Source organism: Bombyx mori, chromosome 15, assembly GCF_030269925.1.
Source record: "Bombyx mori chromosome 15, ASM3026992v2".
Taxonomy (NCBI): Eukaryota; Metazoa; Arthropoda; class Insecta; order Lepidoptera; family Bombycidae; genus Bombyx; species Bombyx mori.
In genome coordinates, this window is record NC_085121.1 from 6,713,007 (window position 1) to 6,731,940 (window position 18,934).

The 18,934-nt window shown below is 36.7% G+C and overlaps 2 protein-coding genes across 2 annotated transcripts; one reads left to right on the forward strand and one right to left on the reverse strand.

The window, feature by feature from the left end:
* Positions 1–1,754: 1,754 nt before the first annotated feature.
* LOC101735751 (glucose dehydrogenase [FAD, quinone]) lies at positions 1,755–13,111 on the forward strand. Its single transcript, XM_012692578.4, has 7 exons — positions 1,755–2,060; positions 6,042–6,937; positions 9,919–10,135; positions 11,290–11,491; positions 11,923–12,134; positions 12,272–12,421; positions 12,747–13,111. The coding sequence occupies exons 2-7, from the start codon at positions 6,060–6,062 to the stop codon at positions 12,948–12,950; spliced, it is 1,863 nt and encodes a 620-aa protein (XP_012548032.1). The 5' UTR covers positions 1,755–2,060; positions 6,042–6,059; the 3' UTR covers positions 12,951–13,111.
* On the reverse strand, positions 13,103–14,677 carry LOC101742599 (large ribosomal subunit protein mL51). Its single transcript, XM_004928499.4, has 4 exons — positions 14,452–14,677; positions 14,251–14,370; positions 13,998–14,142; positions 13,103–13,331 (listed from the first exon to the last, which is right to left on the reverse strand). The coding sequence occupies exons 1-4, from the start codon at positions 14,511–14,513 to the stop codon at positions 13,188–13,190; spliced, it is 471 nt and encodes a 156-aa protein (XP_004928556.1). The 5' UTR covers positions 14,514–14,677; the 3' UTR covers positions 13,103–13,187.
* Positions 14,678–18,934: the final 4,257 nt, after the last annotated feature.

Here is an 18,934-nt window from a genome sequence, read left to right on the forward strand (position 1 = left end):
AGAGACGATCAAAACTTGTGTCTGAAGTGGAGAACTCTCTGGGGCGAGTCTCCGAATGGGGTGAATTGAACTTGGTTCAATTCAACCCGATAAAGACACAAGTTTGCGCGTTTACTGCGAAGAAGGACCCCTTTGTCATGGCGCCGCAATTCCAAGGAGTATCCCTGCAACCTTCCGAGAGTATCGGGATACTTGGGGTCGACATTTCGAGCGATGTCCTGTTTCGGAGTCATTTGGAAGGCAAAGCCAAGTTGGCGTCCAAAATGCTGGGAGTCCTCAACAGAGCGAAGCGGTACTTCACGCCTGGACAAAGACTTTTGCTTTATAAAGCACAAGTCCGGCCTCGCATGGAGTACTGCTCCCATCTCTGGGCTGGGGCTCCCAAATACCAGCTTCTTCCATTTGACTCCATACAGAGGAGGGCCGTTCGGATTGTCGATAATCCCATTCTCTCGGATCGTTTGGAGCCTCTGGGTCTGCGGAGGGACTTCGGTTCCCTCTGTATTTTGTACCGTATGTTCCATGGGGAGTGCTCTGAGGAATTGTTCGAGATGATACCAGCATCTCGTTTTTACCATCGCACCGCCCGCCACCGGAGTAGAGTTCATCCATACTACCTGGAGCCACTGCGATCATCCACAGCGCGTTTCCAGAGATCTTTTTTGCCACGTACCATCCGGCTATGGAATGAGCTCCCCTCCACGGTGTTTCCCGAGCGCTATGACATGTCCTTCTTCAAACGAGGCTTGTGGAGAGTATTAAGCGGTAGGCAGCGGCTTGGCTCTGCCCCTGGCATTGCTGAAGTCCATGGGCGACGGTAACCACTCACCATCAGGTGGGCCGTATGCCCGTCTGCCTACAAAGACAATAAAAAAAAAAAAAAAAAGAGGAGTTCAGTGACAAACACACGCACAGAAGAAATACACATAATATTATTATAAAATCAAAAAAAAGCACATCCAATACGATATGCTGTAAAATTCTTCACTATCTTCACTTTAACCCAACGACCGAGATCCTAGTCAAGCATAAAAAGCAAGAATGAATAAATACAATGCAATAATAAAATTGAAAATTTAATATAAATATTTAAAATCTATAATAATTAATTTATTTAACCCATTAATATAACTTTGATAATACAAACTCAGAAGTGTCAAAATACTTTTCTTTCTTTTTGACAAATTCATAAATTAAACACCCAAAAATAGGGCATGTTATATGCGAATTTTTCAATGAAAACCAATACAAACCTAAGATTTAATTTAGGGTTTATTATTATCATTTTTTAATATTTCTGACGTTTCAGTTTTCGTGGTAATCGACGACTAAGATGTTATTTGTCGATACTTGAATATTGTGTCAACTGGAGAATAAACCGTAAATGAAGTTTTAATTATTTGCACGACTCGTGAAAACCAAAAAAAAGACTACGAACAATTCGCAGTAATAGTAGTATTTCCGAATGCGAATTCTTTAAAAATTAAATGTAGTTATAGGTCGTCAAGATATAGTAAAGTCTTCGGAATTCATCATATCCGCTCCTTCGCTCATCAATACAATAAAAAGGATATATTAAATGACTTCAGGCACCGTTCGTACAGCTTGTACCTGACAATAAAAAATAAAAAAGTGTTTCGATCCAATTTATCTAATTACCAAATATTTACGTAATTTTATTTCATTCAAACACCGAATTGTGAACAGCAGCATTGTTGTTCACATGGCCAAGGTCGATTTAGCGACGTGAGCTTAATTTGCTTGTAAAACTACGCGCGCAACAAGCTATAGAGAACTATAGATTTAGACGTTTGCCCGTGCAGTGTGCTAGAAGCACGCAGCCACGCGCAATAATATATGAAAACGGAAAATATTAATTTCCTAGAAATTTCATTGCTAACATTGGCCCTAATAACCGTGAGCACGCGATATTCGGTCCATAGTTTTATTGAGATATTTTATTTAGTGACGATCAGTTGTATCGATGAGCGTTCAATGTGTCATCTCAATTGAAAACCGCAGTGCTTGCTTCTACATTCAAATTTTGGGACAAAAGTAAGGTAAGTTAAAATATTTTTTTTTATTTTATTTAAAAAAAACAAACACGTACTTACAAAAATCCTAAATTAAAATTCGTCTTTAAAAATTTGCTATTTGTTAACCGAACCCAATTTATAGAATATTATGAACATTAAAAATGTTTACTGAAAATATATGTAAATGAAGAATTAGGCTGGTTCCATGATGTTTTTAATGTGGTGGCTAACCACCACATTAAAAACGTCATTTAATAATATTTATAATAAAACCCAAAACCTACAAAACATTTATTTAATTTTTAATCGAATTAATTATTTTGTGATATTTATTATTTTGTTTAATGTACATCCGTATTAGTTTCTACACTTAAAAAAATTCCAGAATTTTCTGGCTAAAAAAGAATTATGAAATCTCTCTTAAAAACTTAAACCCATCTATCTACAAATACATTGTATGTTTGTTTTAGGGCAATTTTTATTCGCCCCATCCAGTTATATTTATGGACTACTTATGTTATATGGAGTTCCAACACACATTGTCTGAAACTTTTTCAAGAAAATTAGTTGAGTTTTTTGCGGGCAACGTTTTCATTTTAATTCATCAATTGATTTAGGTAACGACATTGTTAGATCAGCAGCATCTTCTCTTTTCTTCTTCCTAGCGTTCTCCCGGTCTAGTACTAGGGTCCGCTTTCCTATTTCAGCTCCTCCTCCACTTTGCTCTTCAACATCCTTCTGGGTGAAGTCATTCTCCTCTATATTCGCCTTTACCACATCCAACCAGCGTTTCTTGGGCCTACCGCGGGATCTTGGACCTAGTACGTAGAGGTTTAGGCATATATTTCTGACGTAGTAGGCAGCGGCTTGGCTCTGTCCCTAGCATTGTTGTAGTCCATGGGTGACGGTAGCACCTCACCATCAGGTGGGCCGTATGCTCGTCTGCCTAAATAAAAAAAACCTAGCATAGATCAATAGAATGATAATTTTTAAAGTTTCTTTAGAGTGCGTTTTCGTCAGGTATTATTATACTAAATGAATGTGTTTTAAATTTATATCGAGGATTATTTTAATAGCGCTTAACGCCACCTTTTTTTATAAAGTACGAGCTTGTAATAAAATGGCGCATGAAGTAAAATGCCTCATTAACCTTAATAATGGTTTGTCATATTTTCGCGACTTAAATTTTGAAGGTCCTAATATTTTTTACAACCAAGGAAAATGTCCGGGTGGAAAATAAAATTTTGCTTGTGTTATGTTTAGGTTGTTATACATACATTGATTGTCAGGAATAATATTATTAACATGACAAATTCCCGATGAATTGCAATGCAATATACTACACAATTGTACTACTTAAAATGATTCTATATAAAAAGCCCGGTATATATTTATGCGGTTTCATTACACAATAACTGAATCTAAAAATCGGATAACAAATTATTTCGAAAGAACTGGTCAAGTCAGTTTGAATTCTCAGAGGCTCGTTTGGATATACAACATACCTGTACTTTGGAATCAACATTTTGCAACACATCATACTTAGCATTTTATTCTTGATGTTCCAGTAAAGTCTATTCATACTATGCTTATAAATCCGCGACTAAGTTATTAATTACAAGCAAATTAATAATCCGTATATCACGGGCGATCCACCGACGAGAGACACCGTTCAGCCTATTTCTGCTGTCCGGGTTGAAGGAAGGGTACACAATGCAATTAAAACTTAAACACCACGTATTAAGATTGGTAATGGCATTCACGTTGTAACGTCTATACGCTCCGACAGCCAGATAACACCAAGTACGCCATGAGGCCTTCCATGCTCTTAAAAAAAATCGAAAACTAAATTGTAAATAAGCAAGATGCTGAATCACTTTTCTAAAGTTAAATTGTGCACATCATTGTGTCACAATGTTGTTGGTTTCAAATTCAAGTATAAAACAATTAACAGTGATATACTAACAGTAACAGAACACATTTCAGTGCATATAGGCTTGTCGAGCAAGGCAATAAAACATAGCTTAATAAATACGGCAAACTAACTTTGAACCCGGCTTTAGGCAATTCGGTTGTTATTGACATAGCAACAGTACTATTCACACCTATCTATACAAAGCATATTAAAAAACTATTCAATTGTTTCTCCCCTTGAATAACTTCGAAAAGCAAAGAAAAGAAAAATCGAAGTAATACTATACCCTCATTGCAACCTTATTACCAAATGTAAATGTATGCACTATACCCTTAACTAATCTCTTAACCATAGCTGAAAAGGCATACAAACTTTAGAATGAGTTATATTGCATTAATGTCAAAAGGCTCGGTGCTTTCCCCAACTCGTTTCATCAAATACATGTCATTGATGAATGGCATACATTAGACTATGCTGACAATAGCATGACAGATTTATTTTATTTCCCTACATAATCGCCGATAGCCTAAAAGGTTATTCCAGCTGGGCTCGGGCAGGATGACATGCGATACAGTGACTATCAGAATTCAAATTGGAACATTATCTGAGAGAGGCGATAAGAGCTTGCACCCGAAGTCGAGAACTCTCTGGGACGGATCTGTGAGCGCGGCGAATTGAGTTGATATAAGCCCTTGGAAAGCACTGGTTTGCGGGTTTGCTGCGAGCCGTTCCCCATAGAGCAAATTTCAGAAAATTCCTTGCGGCTGCAGGTCCAAGATTATTTCGATTTTTGAGGATAACTTTTCGGGCAATGTTTTGTTTTAGGACCACTTTTCCGCTTAATTGGCTTTCAAAGTGTTGCGAAAACTCTTTACAACGCAATTCGGTCTTGAATTGCCCCCATGTAAGGTCTCCTGGTACTAACGACTTCCGTCAAACTCTATAGAGAAAATTTCCAAAAACCAATTCGATTTGTCCTTGGTTTTGATACAATTAACATATATTAAAAATAATATATACGGGAAAATACATAAACGTATTGACCAGTTAAATCATTATGGACAACACGAACACAATAGCATTACGTATGTAATAAATAAATGCGAGATTTTCCGAGCATTGTGTGACAAAAATCGAAACTGTGTGGAACCTACTCTCAGTGCCGGATGTTCCACATTGTGATTGATGATCGCATCCTTTGCTTATTAAGGTGACGGTCAACGGACTTGCTATAAATTTGTGTTTATTCGACTGAAATAAATTTCATAATTACTTATGAACACCTATTTACAGCTCTCATATTTAAATGCCATATCGTAATCTCAAACACAATTTTTTCTGTAACAATAATTACGTAAAAGACGCTTAAAAAAATTCTCTATTACATTGGCATAAATATTAGAATGAACACATATTCTTCATTACATGGTCTTAGCCACGACACGTCTGATCAGAATACCATTTTTTCTGAAACAGTCATTTGTTATTCATGTTGTGTTCTTTATAAGTTTAAGATTTCCGATAAGAGAAGTCCTTGGAATAAAGTACCTACCATTGCCTAGAAAATGTTATTTATTTAAGTACAAAAGTATGTTTTTACAACTGCAACAAAGTTGGGTTTGAAGCACCCATGGCCTTAAGGGTAAGACACCTAGTGTAGGTACTCGTACGAAGCGATCCGGGTATGCTAGAGACCAAACCCCACAAGCAGGTGCCGATTTTTCTAGTGAAATATGTATCTGATTGAAATTCGCAGTTGTTATGTTTGTTTTTTCACCATTTTATAGTAAAAGGCTTAATCAGAAATATATAGTGTAATAATTAGTATTTACAGTATTTTTATTAACGAAAGAACAATTAAATATCTGCTGCTCTTTATAATTTATGACCTTCATTTACAATAATTAATTTAAAATTTAAATCAAAATGATTATATATTTTAATTCATTATTATACTTTATTATTTCCAAGTATTATTCTATGATTCTAGTATTATTATTTACAAGTAGTAACTATTTTATCTTAGTATCAATTTGTGTGTATTTCACCCGTTTGATCTGGTTTAATCATATATTGTTTATGAATTTTAGGAATGAAAGCGAAAAAACATGCGATGTGTCTTCCTTCTCCTATACGTCACGGCTGTAAGAGGTTTAGACGCCAACTTCTTTTTTGATTACTGGACCGACTTATTCCGGCCTTGGCCATTGAACCCTAAGGAGGGTTTCGTTCAGGACTATACACCTAAACACCGAGAAGAGTTTGACTTCATCGTTGTAGGAGCTGGATCTGCGGGATGCGTTATCGCAAACCGACTAACTGAAGTGCCGCAATGGAAAGTTCTACTTATCGAAGCAGGAGGCAATGAAAACTTTTTCTCGGATGTTCCAATATTCGCTTCGTTTTTGTCAATGACACCTATGAACTGGGGCTATACCTCAGAGCCGGAACCACGAGCGTGTAAGGATTTAAGAGGGAAAGTCTGTTTTCTTCCCCGAGGAAAAGTACTTGGCGGTAGTAGCGTACTTAACTTTTTAATATACCAAAGGGGACACCCTGAAGATTATAATGACTGGGCGAGAATGGGTAATCCAGGTTGGAGCTATGACGATATATTACAATACTTTAAAAAGTCGGAAAACATCAAAATAGATGAATTGAAAAACTCCTCATACCATGGAAGAAATGGATATTTAGACATAGACCATGCTCCTTATAAGTCTCCCTTGGAAAAAGTATTTAGAAAAGCCGGCGAAGAGCTCGGTTACGAATGGCGGGACCCTAACGGGGAACATATGATGGGTTTCTCAAAACCTCAAGCTACAATGAGAAACGGTAGAAGATGCAGTTCGTCGAAAGCATTTCTAGAGCCTGTCCGTTTTAGAAGAAATTTGAAAGTTACCAAACACACCATCGTCACAAAAATATTAATAAAACCTCAAACCAAAACAATTTATGGTGTAGAATTCATCAAACGAAATAAAAGGTCAGTTCAAAATTTATTCACCATAAATGAAATAAGATTTATATCGTATAATGAATGCAACCAGAATAACTACTGATGTTGTGAGATGGCACAGAAAGGTACCCTGAAAATACCTATGCATTTTTACCATTTCGTGGTGCCGTAAACAATCTATATATAAAAATGAATTGCTGTTCGTTAGTCTCGCTAAAACTCGAGAACGGCTGGACCGATTTGGCTAATTTTGGTCTTGAATTATTTGTGGAAGTCCAGAGAAGGTTTAAAAGGTAAAAATAACAATTTTGTTTTCCCTTTGATGTGTCCCCCGTCGGACGGATTACTTTTGTTTGTTTTAAGTTTATTTTATACAAAAGTTTAGGTCTTTTGTTTATCGATTGAGGCACTACGAAGTCTGCCGGGTCAGCTAGTTATGTATAAAGTATAATTCATGGGATAATCGTCATTTCAACTGCGACTTTGACCTCTCATCTTAAGGTGAGCGAATCCATTTAAAGCGTTCATGGTTGTTTAACATTGCCTACCCTAAGGTAGGTCACACCTTAGTCTGCCTGTGAAGGTACTCGCTATCTGTGAATTCATGATAATTTTAAAACGAATCTGAAAACTTTACATCTTACTAAAATGTTTGTATTATCATTAGAAATACCGTTTTTTTTTAAACTTGTCGATGAAATAATAATGATAAATTGGACGAAGGCTTAACTAACAAAATTTCATTATGTTTATGCGAATACAAACAAACATACTACAGCATTGTAACATACAAGTGTACTAGATAATTAATTATTTCTAAACTAAATCTTTAAGATGCCACTAAAATTATTTTTAACGAATATCTAAATTCAACACTATAAGTAAGTGGGGCCGTAAAAGTTATAATAAGAATTCAATAAAACGCCCCCGACTGATGACGAGAAGCAACTATATGAACCAGCATCTTCAAAACATCGGTGGGCTAAATTCGCTGATGTGGTTATAAATTTTTATGAGACTTAAGAGTGCCCGATTGGAGGGTGCTACTTCAAATAGGCAGCGCGACACAATAAGCCACTTATCATAGCCGCCGCTAACCACACCCCCGATCCGAGCACGCCAGTCAACCAACGTCGACGTCTTAGGCACGACTTTACAGATCCTTCTGATCCACACTTTCTGCTAGTGCTGCTAATAATAACAACCAAAACACAGGTCACCATACTCCTCGAACTCGTCTAAAAGTTCAACGTAAATATCTTAGCTCATAGTATCAGACCGCTAATTTTCTAATCGGCTCTTTTCATGGTTCGCGATTTTAATTCAGTAGTAGATGCACTCTCAAAATAGCTGGCCTCGAGCTGTTAGGCTACATACAAAAACAACAAAACGAAGTAAAATTTTCAACAGATTTTCGGATACTAAAAATTAATTCTATTATTTTAACGGCCGTCTGGTGTAGTGGTAAGTGACATGGTCACTACATAAGGGGGTCGCGGGTTCGAATCCCGCCAAGGGAAGATATTTGTATGATAAATATAAATGTCTTTTCCAGGGTTAGGGATGTATATTAAATATATGTAAGTGTATAATAAAAATCTTACATTTATTTCCGTTATCTGGTACCTGTAACACAAGTTCTTTACGAACTTATCACGGGACCAGTTAACGTGGCGTGATTGTTAGTAAATATTTATTTATTTATTTATTTCTAGAATACATTTAGAGACACTGCTATATGTCATAAGCTAACAACTATCAACCACTTTTTATTAGGGTTCGACGGATCTATCCGTGTCTATATTTAATTTAGCTAATGTGTATCAATAACACCCTTTGCTGTCACAGCGGCACTTTATACCAGGAAAATAAAATGCGAACAAGACCCATAAAGTTACATGTCACTTTGAAGGGCTATACGATAATATACGAGAGTTTTATTATTCTTGTGAACGTTTCCTGTACTTTTACTTAGTTAAGAGATTAGAGCTAAGAGCGTTACATCGACTTGAATGAGACTTAAGATGGTTTTGAATATCAATGGAGTTTAACGTCGTGCACGAAGCATTTGTTTGTATGTATGTCTCGATTTAGCGAATATCACGTGTCATCAGACGAAAAGATCAATATAGAACATAGACCTATATAGTATATAGTAGTAAGGCCATTTTCGTCATTTTGTTAATAATAATAATAATAATTTATTTATTAACCTTGATACATTTACACAACAGTTTGCTAAAAACTCTCCACACTAGGCACTGCCTGTCTCGTGGAGAGTTTTTTTACAGGAGTATCTTAAAACTAGTAATAACGGTGCTGAATATACAAGTAAATCAAAATAGTTAAGGGAAATATTATACATATATACACACACACATATACATATATATACATACACATACACATATATATAAAAAGAAAAGGAACAGGTGTAATGATTTTTACCATAAGTACGTGTTTAGGGTTACTTAATGCATTTCAGAAAGTCCTCCGAAAAAGAGTAGGACCAATTAAGCAGTTCTTTTATTAACTTTCTTTTAACTTCTTCGTAATTTAGGTTAAGAATTTTGTATTTTTTATTGAGTCTGTTATATAAGTAAGGTTTCATGTAGGAGCTAAAACGACGAGCAAAAGCCGTCCTAACTGAGGGCGTCGGGATTATAGGAGTGCGTTTTGTAGCAAGAACTTTGATGTTGGTAATTTTAGGAACTTCTCTGTGGTAATCAAGGGCTGCCCTAAGGATAAATATTCTTCTCACGCTCAGGACCCCAAATTCTTTAAAGAGAGTGTCTGTGGGATACCGAACGGATACCGATAAATACATTCGTTTTATTTTTGTGCACTCCGTAAATTTGTTTCATCTCAAAATCAATTTTTTCTTCGAATTCAGATTCAGAGATTTTTTATTTTTAACCACTCTGATTTAGTTGTTAAATAAAATTAAACTATGTAAATAAAAGGTTCCCTTATATTTTTAAAAACTTATTCAACTGTGCATGTTTTAGATACAGGGTTCTAGCACGCAGAGAAGTAATTTTATCGGCTGGCACCATTGGTTCAGCTCAGCTGTTGATGCTCTCAGGTGTGGGACCAACTGAACACTTAGAGAAGATGGGCATACGTACTCTGGTTGACCTCCCTGTCGGATACAATCTACAAGATCATGTTACTTTCTCCGGAAACGCATTCATAGTCAATGACTCTAGGCTTTGTGTTAACGATGTAAGTTATAAAATACAACATATCGTATTAATTATTATTCAGGTACAAAGTATTAATTAGGTACACAAGCTAACGGCCCATCCCGGTGTTAATTGTTTACAAACATACATTATGCCCTAGCACGAAGATATTAGGTGTCTTAGGATTTAATGACTTCCATATTCCTTATGCCGAACTAGGTAAAAAGCGTCTAGATACAGAATACAGAAGAGGGCCGTTCGGATTGTCGATACTCCCATTCTCACGGATCGTTTGGAACCTCTGGGTCTGCGGAGGGACTTCGGTTCCCTCTGTATTTTCTACCGTATGTTCCATGGGGAATGCTCTGAGGAATTGTTTGAGATGATCCCCTTATCGCCTTTTTATCATCGCACCTCCCGCCATCGGAGCAGAGTTCATCCATATTATCTGGAACCGCTGCGTTCATCGACAGTGCGTTTCCAGAGGTCTTTTTTGCCACGTACCATCCGGCTATGGAATGAGCTCCCCTCCACGGTGTTTCCCGAGCGCTATGACATGTCCTTCTTCAAACGAAGCTTGTGGAGAGTATTAAGCGGGAGGCAGCGGCCTGGCTCTGCCCCTGGCATTGCTGAAGTCCATGGGCGACGGTAACCACTCACCATCAGATGGGCCGTATGACCGTCTGCCTACAAGGGCAATAAAAAAAAAAGATTAAATACAAATTTCTATAGACGCAGTTCGTCTCAGGTAGGGATCCCCTATGCAATGGAATCTTTAAAAAAACTAATATAAATAAAATGAAGTATGTAGTGGTTGTAAACATAAAATTAATAAAGATTTCCTTGTGCATTTACCGATGAAAGATTATTATTTTCTTATCAAAAGAACAAGCTTTTCTATCTCAAGTTACTGGTTCTGAGTGCAACTCACAGGTCTCTAATCGAGAACATTCGTGAACAATAAATAAAAACCACTGTATATATACTAATATACAGTGGTTTTTACGGATATTCCTTTATAACTACTGAACCATGTGGACACAGTTTGTTATGTAAACAATTGTTCGTAGTCATAAAATGCGGCTGCGCCCGCAAGCTCCGTTGCTTTTTACTTTTTACTCTCTACTACTAATTAAATTGGAATAGATAACAGAAGGTGCTAAGGATTGAACGATTTCTTTTGCTATTATTCAGTTAACGGCTGCATCACCTTTCTCAGCGGCATCATATATGACGGGCAAGGGCCCTTTAACGCTTCCAGGCGGAGCTGCCGGCCTAGCATTCATACGTACTAATGTATCAAACGATTCAGTAGCAAGCCGGCCAGACATGGAACTAGTCATGGGAGCAGGGTCTCTGGCCGGAGATTTTATAGGAATTTTGCGTTCTTTACTCGGTACGTATTGATAAATAATTTAACGTGAAAATATATTTTATATCTATCTCATTGGTTCCACAGTTTTTTTCCTACCTATGCTGATAGCTTTGAGAGGCTATTTCAAGCCTTGAGAGGCTATTTCAGCTTCTCCTTGACGTGTAGGTGAGCTCACGGGCTCAGACCGGGAGTGTTGCTAATACTGGCCCTAGCAAGAGCAGTTCTTCGCAGAATCTACCACCGGATCGGAAACGCAACCCACTGAGAAGATCCGGCGAGAAACTCAGTGGGAGTTCCACGGTGCTTAACGATTACCATAATAGCAACTTTTTTGTCTTCATTTGATATCTTTCATATCTTGAAACTATATTACAAACATCCTATATACATATTTCGAGTGCTTTATATTAATTAAGAATTAAAAAGATATTGATGTTTAAGTATGATTGTAGGAGTTACAGATAAATGGTTCTGGAAAGTCTACGGTACACTTCCCCCGAAAGTGAGATGGCGTACTTTCTCTCTCAACCCTGTACTGATTCGCCCAAGGAGCGTTGGACGACTTATGTTAAGAAGTTCAAATTTTTTCGACCATCCGAGAATTCAACCGAACTACTTCAGTGATTTGAATGACCTCAAGGCTATGGTACAAGGAGTCCGAATGGTAATTGTTTTTTTTTAAAGTTTAATTGAATTATTGTTGCCGTATACAGATTTGAAAGCTACATAATTGACATGAAGCCGCAAAAAAATATTTATAGTTCCAATTAAATTTTTAGACATATAATTATGATTTCGCAGATTGAAAATATAATAGGAACAAAAGCATTTCAACAGTACAATACAAAACTACATGATATACCATTTCCTGGTTGCGAACATCTAATCTTTGACTCAGATGAGTACTGGGAATGCGCCATAATGCAGACTTCTATTACACTGGATCACCAGGTAGGTACAGGTTTAGCTGTGTGGGTTCAGTCTGGAATAGCACCGTCGTATGTTTTGCCGTATGTCGGGGATTTACTGAAGAATGAGCAGCAGCATTAGTAGCAGACTACTATACCAGAGTACTGCGATCGCCAACCGGTACCCAATCTAATCCGTAGCAGTGCGTATTATAAGATTTCTAAGCCCGCACAGGTACTTATTTCCGCTCTAAAGCAGTCATGCACTGCGGTTTAAAAAGTTTATTATCTATGGGTCTAAATAAAATACTGTATTATTGTACATTAGAAATGCCATTATACGTTCGTCTAAATTTTTTTACTTTTAGGTCGGCACTTGTAAAATGGCACCAACAGGAGATCCAACTGGAGTAGTTTCTCCTAGATTATTAGTACACGGTGTTAAAGGATTAAGAATAGCAGATGCCTCAATAATGCCACGAATTCCCGCATCTCACACTCACGCTCCAGTCGTAATGATAGCAGAGAAAGCTGCAGACATGATCAAGGAGGACTGGGGTTATTTAAATTAATAAAATATTACTTATTTTTTTTTAAATATAATTGTTATAATACACCATCTTTAGATTTTAGATACATTAATAACATTTTATAAATAAAATTTATAGTAAAAATTCTACCTAGTCATCTTGTTTAAATTAATGTGTATAATAAAACAATACTATGACAAAAATGGTTTTATTTGTTCTTTATATTTTGTATCCTATTTATCTACATAAAACTCTACTGTTCTTAATGATATAAAGTAATTAAATTGGTGAAGGTCCTGTCTTCGTTTTTCTATTTAGTTTTCTATACAGGAACGACAAGCGCTTTTGTATTTCCTTCCATTTTGTAGGTCTCAATCTAGGTGTACCAGTTTTTGCCCACATTTTCTTTTTTCTTAGTAGGATCTAACCAAATGATAAAATTGCATTAAATTACTATCCTAATATATGTTTATTTTTTTGTAGTTTACCCACTACTTAATAAACCAATTCCATTAATTGACAAAAAACATGGTAATTTTCATTCAAATAAAATCCCCAATTTCACATAGATGACAGTGATTTAATACATTAAATCTTACTTACAAATTAAGAGAATATTTATAAAATTCTGTGAAGTTTAGTTGGGATTATAGTAGTTGTAGCCGCAACTCAATGACTAGGATCACCTTTTGGATAAGTAGAAAATTTTCACAACATTCAGTCTACTGAACAAAAACATGTATTTGTTGGAAGATGCAATTTTATAGTTATTTCCCACAGTTTCATGTTTATGCCAATGAAGGGAGCTCAGTAAATAACATTTTGACAACCAATTCTTACCAGTTAAGCAAAATGTAAAAATATCAGAAACTTTTAAAAAAAGTACCTAATGCACCCAAACATGAACATTTTGTAATCATTTCGGCTCGTAAATCGTGAGTTTCTGCAACTTGAAATTTTGCAAAAAGCTTTCTATTTATGAGTACTATCTACAAAGAAATTGTGAGCTTCCAAAGCGACGGACCATAAAGGAACGTTTAGCCATCATTTCATGTACCAACTAAAACTTCCTAACTTTATAATACTCACATGATATTCATGTCCACTCACACCCCGAATCCATGACGGTATATTATATAATGTTTTAACTGGATGTAGATTACCAGGTCCTAAAATGTCTATATAGTCATTTTGTCCAAAAAGAGCTTTTCTTACTGACCAAGGATTATCAGGTCTGCAAGAGGAATTTTGTTTATTCAGTTTAAATTTTCTTAAGATTAAAAAAACTGTGTTGTTAAAGAAATGAATTCAATAATTAACTAAATTTCGATATTCTTCTAACCTGTATTCAGGTATTGGTAGTGCCTTTCCTTCAGATCTAGGCAAGAGTCCACCACGCCAGATTTTCTCTTGGTAGCCATATCTCCTGACTAATCGTTTTTTATCGGCGTGATATCTTGTCCTTCAAGAAAAACAAAGTATTTTGTAATAAATTTTGTAAAGCATTACATTAGATTAATATTGTTCTCATTGCACTCCTAACCTTACAACGTTTACTGTGGGTTTCCAAACAACGCTTAGAATCCTCGAAGTTAACCAGCTCATTTTAAGCTGTAGAATATTTAATTATAAACTACTTATTTTAAAGTTCAAACAGTCTTATATATATTAGCATAAAACGTCCTTTAACAATAATTCAATAAATAAAATAAAGATTATTTATAATAGTTCATTTTTTAAAGGGATTTTATGACCTGGTAACTAAGACCTTTGGGTCAAGTCTTATTTTAATTTTTATTCTTATTTTGATGAAAAATGATAATCTGAAGTGAAATGAAATGAAATGATATGGTATGAAATATAATCTCAGGAAAAGTGATGGTCATTTACTGAGACTTTTTCAGTGGACTTTTTGGAGGATCCCGAGAAGTTACGTTCAGATTTGGATTGTCACACATTTGCGCACTTTCACAGATACTAAACAGTTAATAAACCACCGTTATTACACATATAAACCTGAAGAAACACTAAACGATTAAATAAAACAATTCACTCCATTCCACTCCTGCCAAAAAATCCTTTTGTTAATATCTCTATCCCATGGAGTTAATAAGTACCTACAACATCCTTAGATGTTTTTTTCGTCCATTTGGGATAGGATCTTAGTCCCTAATAGCTTTCATAAATATTAAAAACCGAAACCAATTTTACAGTATGAAAATTTAACAGGAACAAACGAAATGAAATAGAATTTAATGAGATAAGTTATGAAAAATCATGTGTTGGATTAAATAAAATAAGTTCTCAGTAAAATGGTCCGAATTTATTAGGTTACTAGGTCCTATCTAGGTTTCTGGAATACCACATCTAAGTAAATCCTACAAAAAGCACCGTTGGGCTGTATCAGCGCCTTCAACTAAACAATACTCTGGGTAAGGTCAAGTATCTGGGAGTCATCCCGAATGCATCCAGGAACTTCTACCGTCACGTAGACTGTCCATGAGCGCACTGCGCTTTCCTAGACAGACTACCCTGTGATCTGCAAGCGGAGTAAAATACGCTTACGTAATAAGGCAGCATAATTCACGATTTATATTAGCCTCATAATGACATTGCTGGAGTCATGGTCCAGACGGCTGGCTGATCCTTCGGCTGGTCGTAGGGCCGTCGAGGCGATTCGCCCGGTCCTTGTGGATTGGGTGAATCGTGACAGAGGACGCCTCACTTTCCGGCTCACGCAGGTGCTCATTGGGCATGGTTGCTTCGGTGAGTTCCTGCACCGGATCGGAGCCGAGCCGACGGCAGAATGCCACCATTGTGGTTGCGACTTGGACACGGCGGAGCACACGCTCGTTGCCTGCCCCGCATGGGAGGGGTGGCGCCGTGTCCTCGTCGCAAAAATAGGAAACGACTTGTCGTTGGCGAGTGTTGTGGCATCGATGCTCGGCGACGACGAGTCGTGGAAGGCGATGCTCGACTTCTGCGAGTGCACCATCTCGCAGAAGGAGGCGGCGGGGCCAGTGAGAGACGCACAATCCCGCCGCCGTCGAGCGGGGGCCAGGGAGGCGGATTCCGCCCAAGCCCTGGTCCTCTAAGTGTTTCGGGTCCCCTTCACATGTCCGTCTGGGGACCGGCGAGGGGGGCCTAAGAAGACGACGTGCAAGCTGCTCTGCACGCGTTTTACGCAAGAGCATCCGGGTGATGGAAGGCCGGCTATCCTCGACCCACGCTGGTTCTGGTCCAGCGGGGTATTCCGTAGGATAGCTCACTCTAACCGGCGCCATCTAGGCGGGCTTCCGATAGCCTGCCGACCGAGAGGGCCGGTGGTCGTGGCGCCGACGACCGCCGCACAGTGGGTCGATTCTATGATTTTAGTGACTTAGGGACCAACTTTGTTTTTTTATAAATTTTTTTATGTAGATAGATAGAGCTCGTTAATCTCAATAATAATTGTTTTGGGCAAAAATTACAAAAACTTTATAGTTTGGTCAGAAAAATGTGTTTTGTGATTTTTTTGTATGGAGCGGGTCACATTAAATTAAATTTCTGCTAAGTACCGCGAGGTCCCGCTTTGAAACTTTATTTTCCTTATACCTTGTCTAGTCTACTATCATTTGATGCTATGAACATGTGCATAAAGTTGCAACTCTGCCAAATAAATGGATCGAAAAAATTTAATAAATACATAGAATAAAAACCTTTATATTTTTTTTCGTAAGTGCTTTTAAGTTAAATTTGATATGGATTAGTAAGTAAAAGCACGTAATGATACCCATAATTAAATAATATCTAACAACAATACATTTAGTAGGTCTCTAATTATGCAATCTCTCTAAATATTATATATTTTGTTTCACCTTTCGATCTTTGGGTCAGAAGACGAAAGAAGATTGTGTAAAATATCCTCATTAGTCGACGTTCTACTTCTCATTCTTGAATAACATCTCTCTGTATATTTCCGAAAATCTTTATTGCGAGCTTCCGCTGCCTCTTCCGAGAGTTTACCTATACGAATGGCACCAAAGTTCTTCATTATTATATATCACTGCCATGTGCCAACAATTTATGGATACTGGAAGCCATATATAATACCAGGGATATAAATTAACATACAATTCTGCAGTATAAAATTCCGAAAAATTGGAAACGCGCTCTCCAGATGCAACAGAGTGAAGAATCACGTGAAACCTCTCTATTAATTTTTACGTATTCCTGTTATGCGGGCTGTTTCTTCTGCATCCCTGAAAAATCTTCTGGCAGTATTGCCATCATTGGTTGTTCCTACTCCTTGCTTGACAACATCTATAAGTAAACCGTATTCCTTTTTAAACGCTTGCTGTATAGCACTTTTTCTGGTTGTTATTTTTTCTTTGTCATCGCCCCTTGCAACTCCATTTCTTGAAGTCCAAACGATAAGACGTAAACAAAAAAAGTGTCATTTAAAAAATTATCTCACAGGAAACTACATACGATGAAAAAATTGTGAAGTAATAAAATTATATTTACCGATATGAAGTAAGCACTCCATGCATTTTATCCAGACATGTAAAGATGGCATTCCATACTGGAATATTTCTTCATTATTTTCTCTTTGCTATGCAAGTCACTCCAAAAAACTCTGACGGTTTTGCTTTGCAAATATCACAGACAACAGAAAATGTTTCTGAAAAATATGAGGTTATTTTGCCGTCTATCATCATCATGTGCCATTGATGCTTAACTTCAACTTGTTTGATTTTTGATGGCTGAAGTCTTTCTATTTCTTCTGTTATGCTAGCTTTTATAATTGTCACTGTTGACTGCGTTTCTTTTGTAAATTTAAACATTATTGGACGGCAATAAAAAGTTGATGAGGGTAGGTCGTTTTCCCAAACAATTGTTCCATCAAATTTCTGAAGCCTTATAGGAACTAGACTTTGACCTGGGGCTCTATCAAAGCCTATTTGCTTATAAGCAGTAGCTCTCTTGCAGAGTCCAAATCCGAAGTAATCACATCTAAAAGCCTATATAGCGCCAAGTTTAGTAATGCTTGCATTTTAATAGCAGCTCCTTCTTCAGTAATAATTGCCTCGTCTTACCCTGGATAACATTTGGTCTTTTCTTGCTTAATTTTATATTAAGAAGGGTATAAATCAGACCCATTTTCACTTGCTGCTTCTCTTAGGTTTATATACTGCCACTTAATTTAAGTGAAACTAATATTGCCTTATCGGGAGAATATGTACTACTTTTCACTTTACTTGTAATTAAATACTCATTAACTTTTTCTAGATCTTCGGGGTGATTTTGACAAGTGGTTCATTATTTCTCCTACATCTTCATTTCTAGTGTTTCTCAAACTAGGAATTGTAGTAGCTTTCATTTCATCCGGGGATAACGAAAGCGATTGGTAAATTTGTTCAATGCGTCTTCGTTTTTGCCTGGATCCCAATTCTTCAAAAGGTTTTCGAGGTGCAAAAATAGATGTCGAGGCTTCTGTAGTACATTTGAGGGTGGTACATTTTCAACATCTTGAGTATTAGAAATCTCGAGCCTTTCATGTGCAGTGTTGATAGCTTCAGGTATCATTCCTGCGGGCCAGTTTATTGCACATTCTAACCAATCACATTTTTTTCTTATAAACTGTGCTAACATGCGACTACTTCGTTTCCATATTGCACTTATATTTGAACAAAATTGCGTACAGAACTTTTGGAGCTCAACATTTTTCTCTTCGGTCACGTTTATTTGATTTTGTAGGAATTGAAAGAATTTTTTATTATCAGACAGCGACTGTAGTTGCTCTTTTAAAATCATAAATAATCCTAAATTGTTAACAAAATTACCAATTATAACGGAAACAGCAAGATCACAACGACAATCACGAGATGTTAGTAGTAGTACGAATAAACGAACACTAGTTAGTATATAATAAACATGGTCACTTTATACTTCCAGAGAAAAACAAATGTTTACTATATTTTGTACTACCCAGTAATGGCTACTTAACTAATTATCCTCATTAAATAATGTTAACTATCTTAATA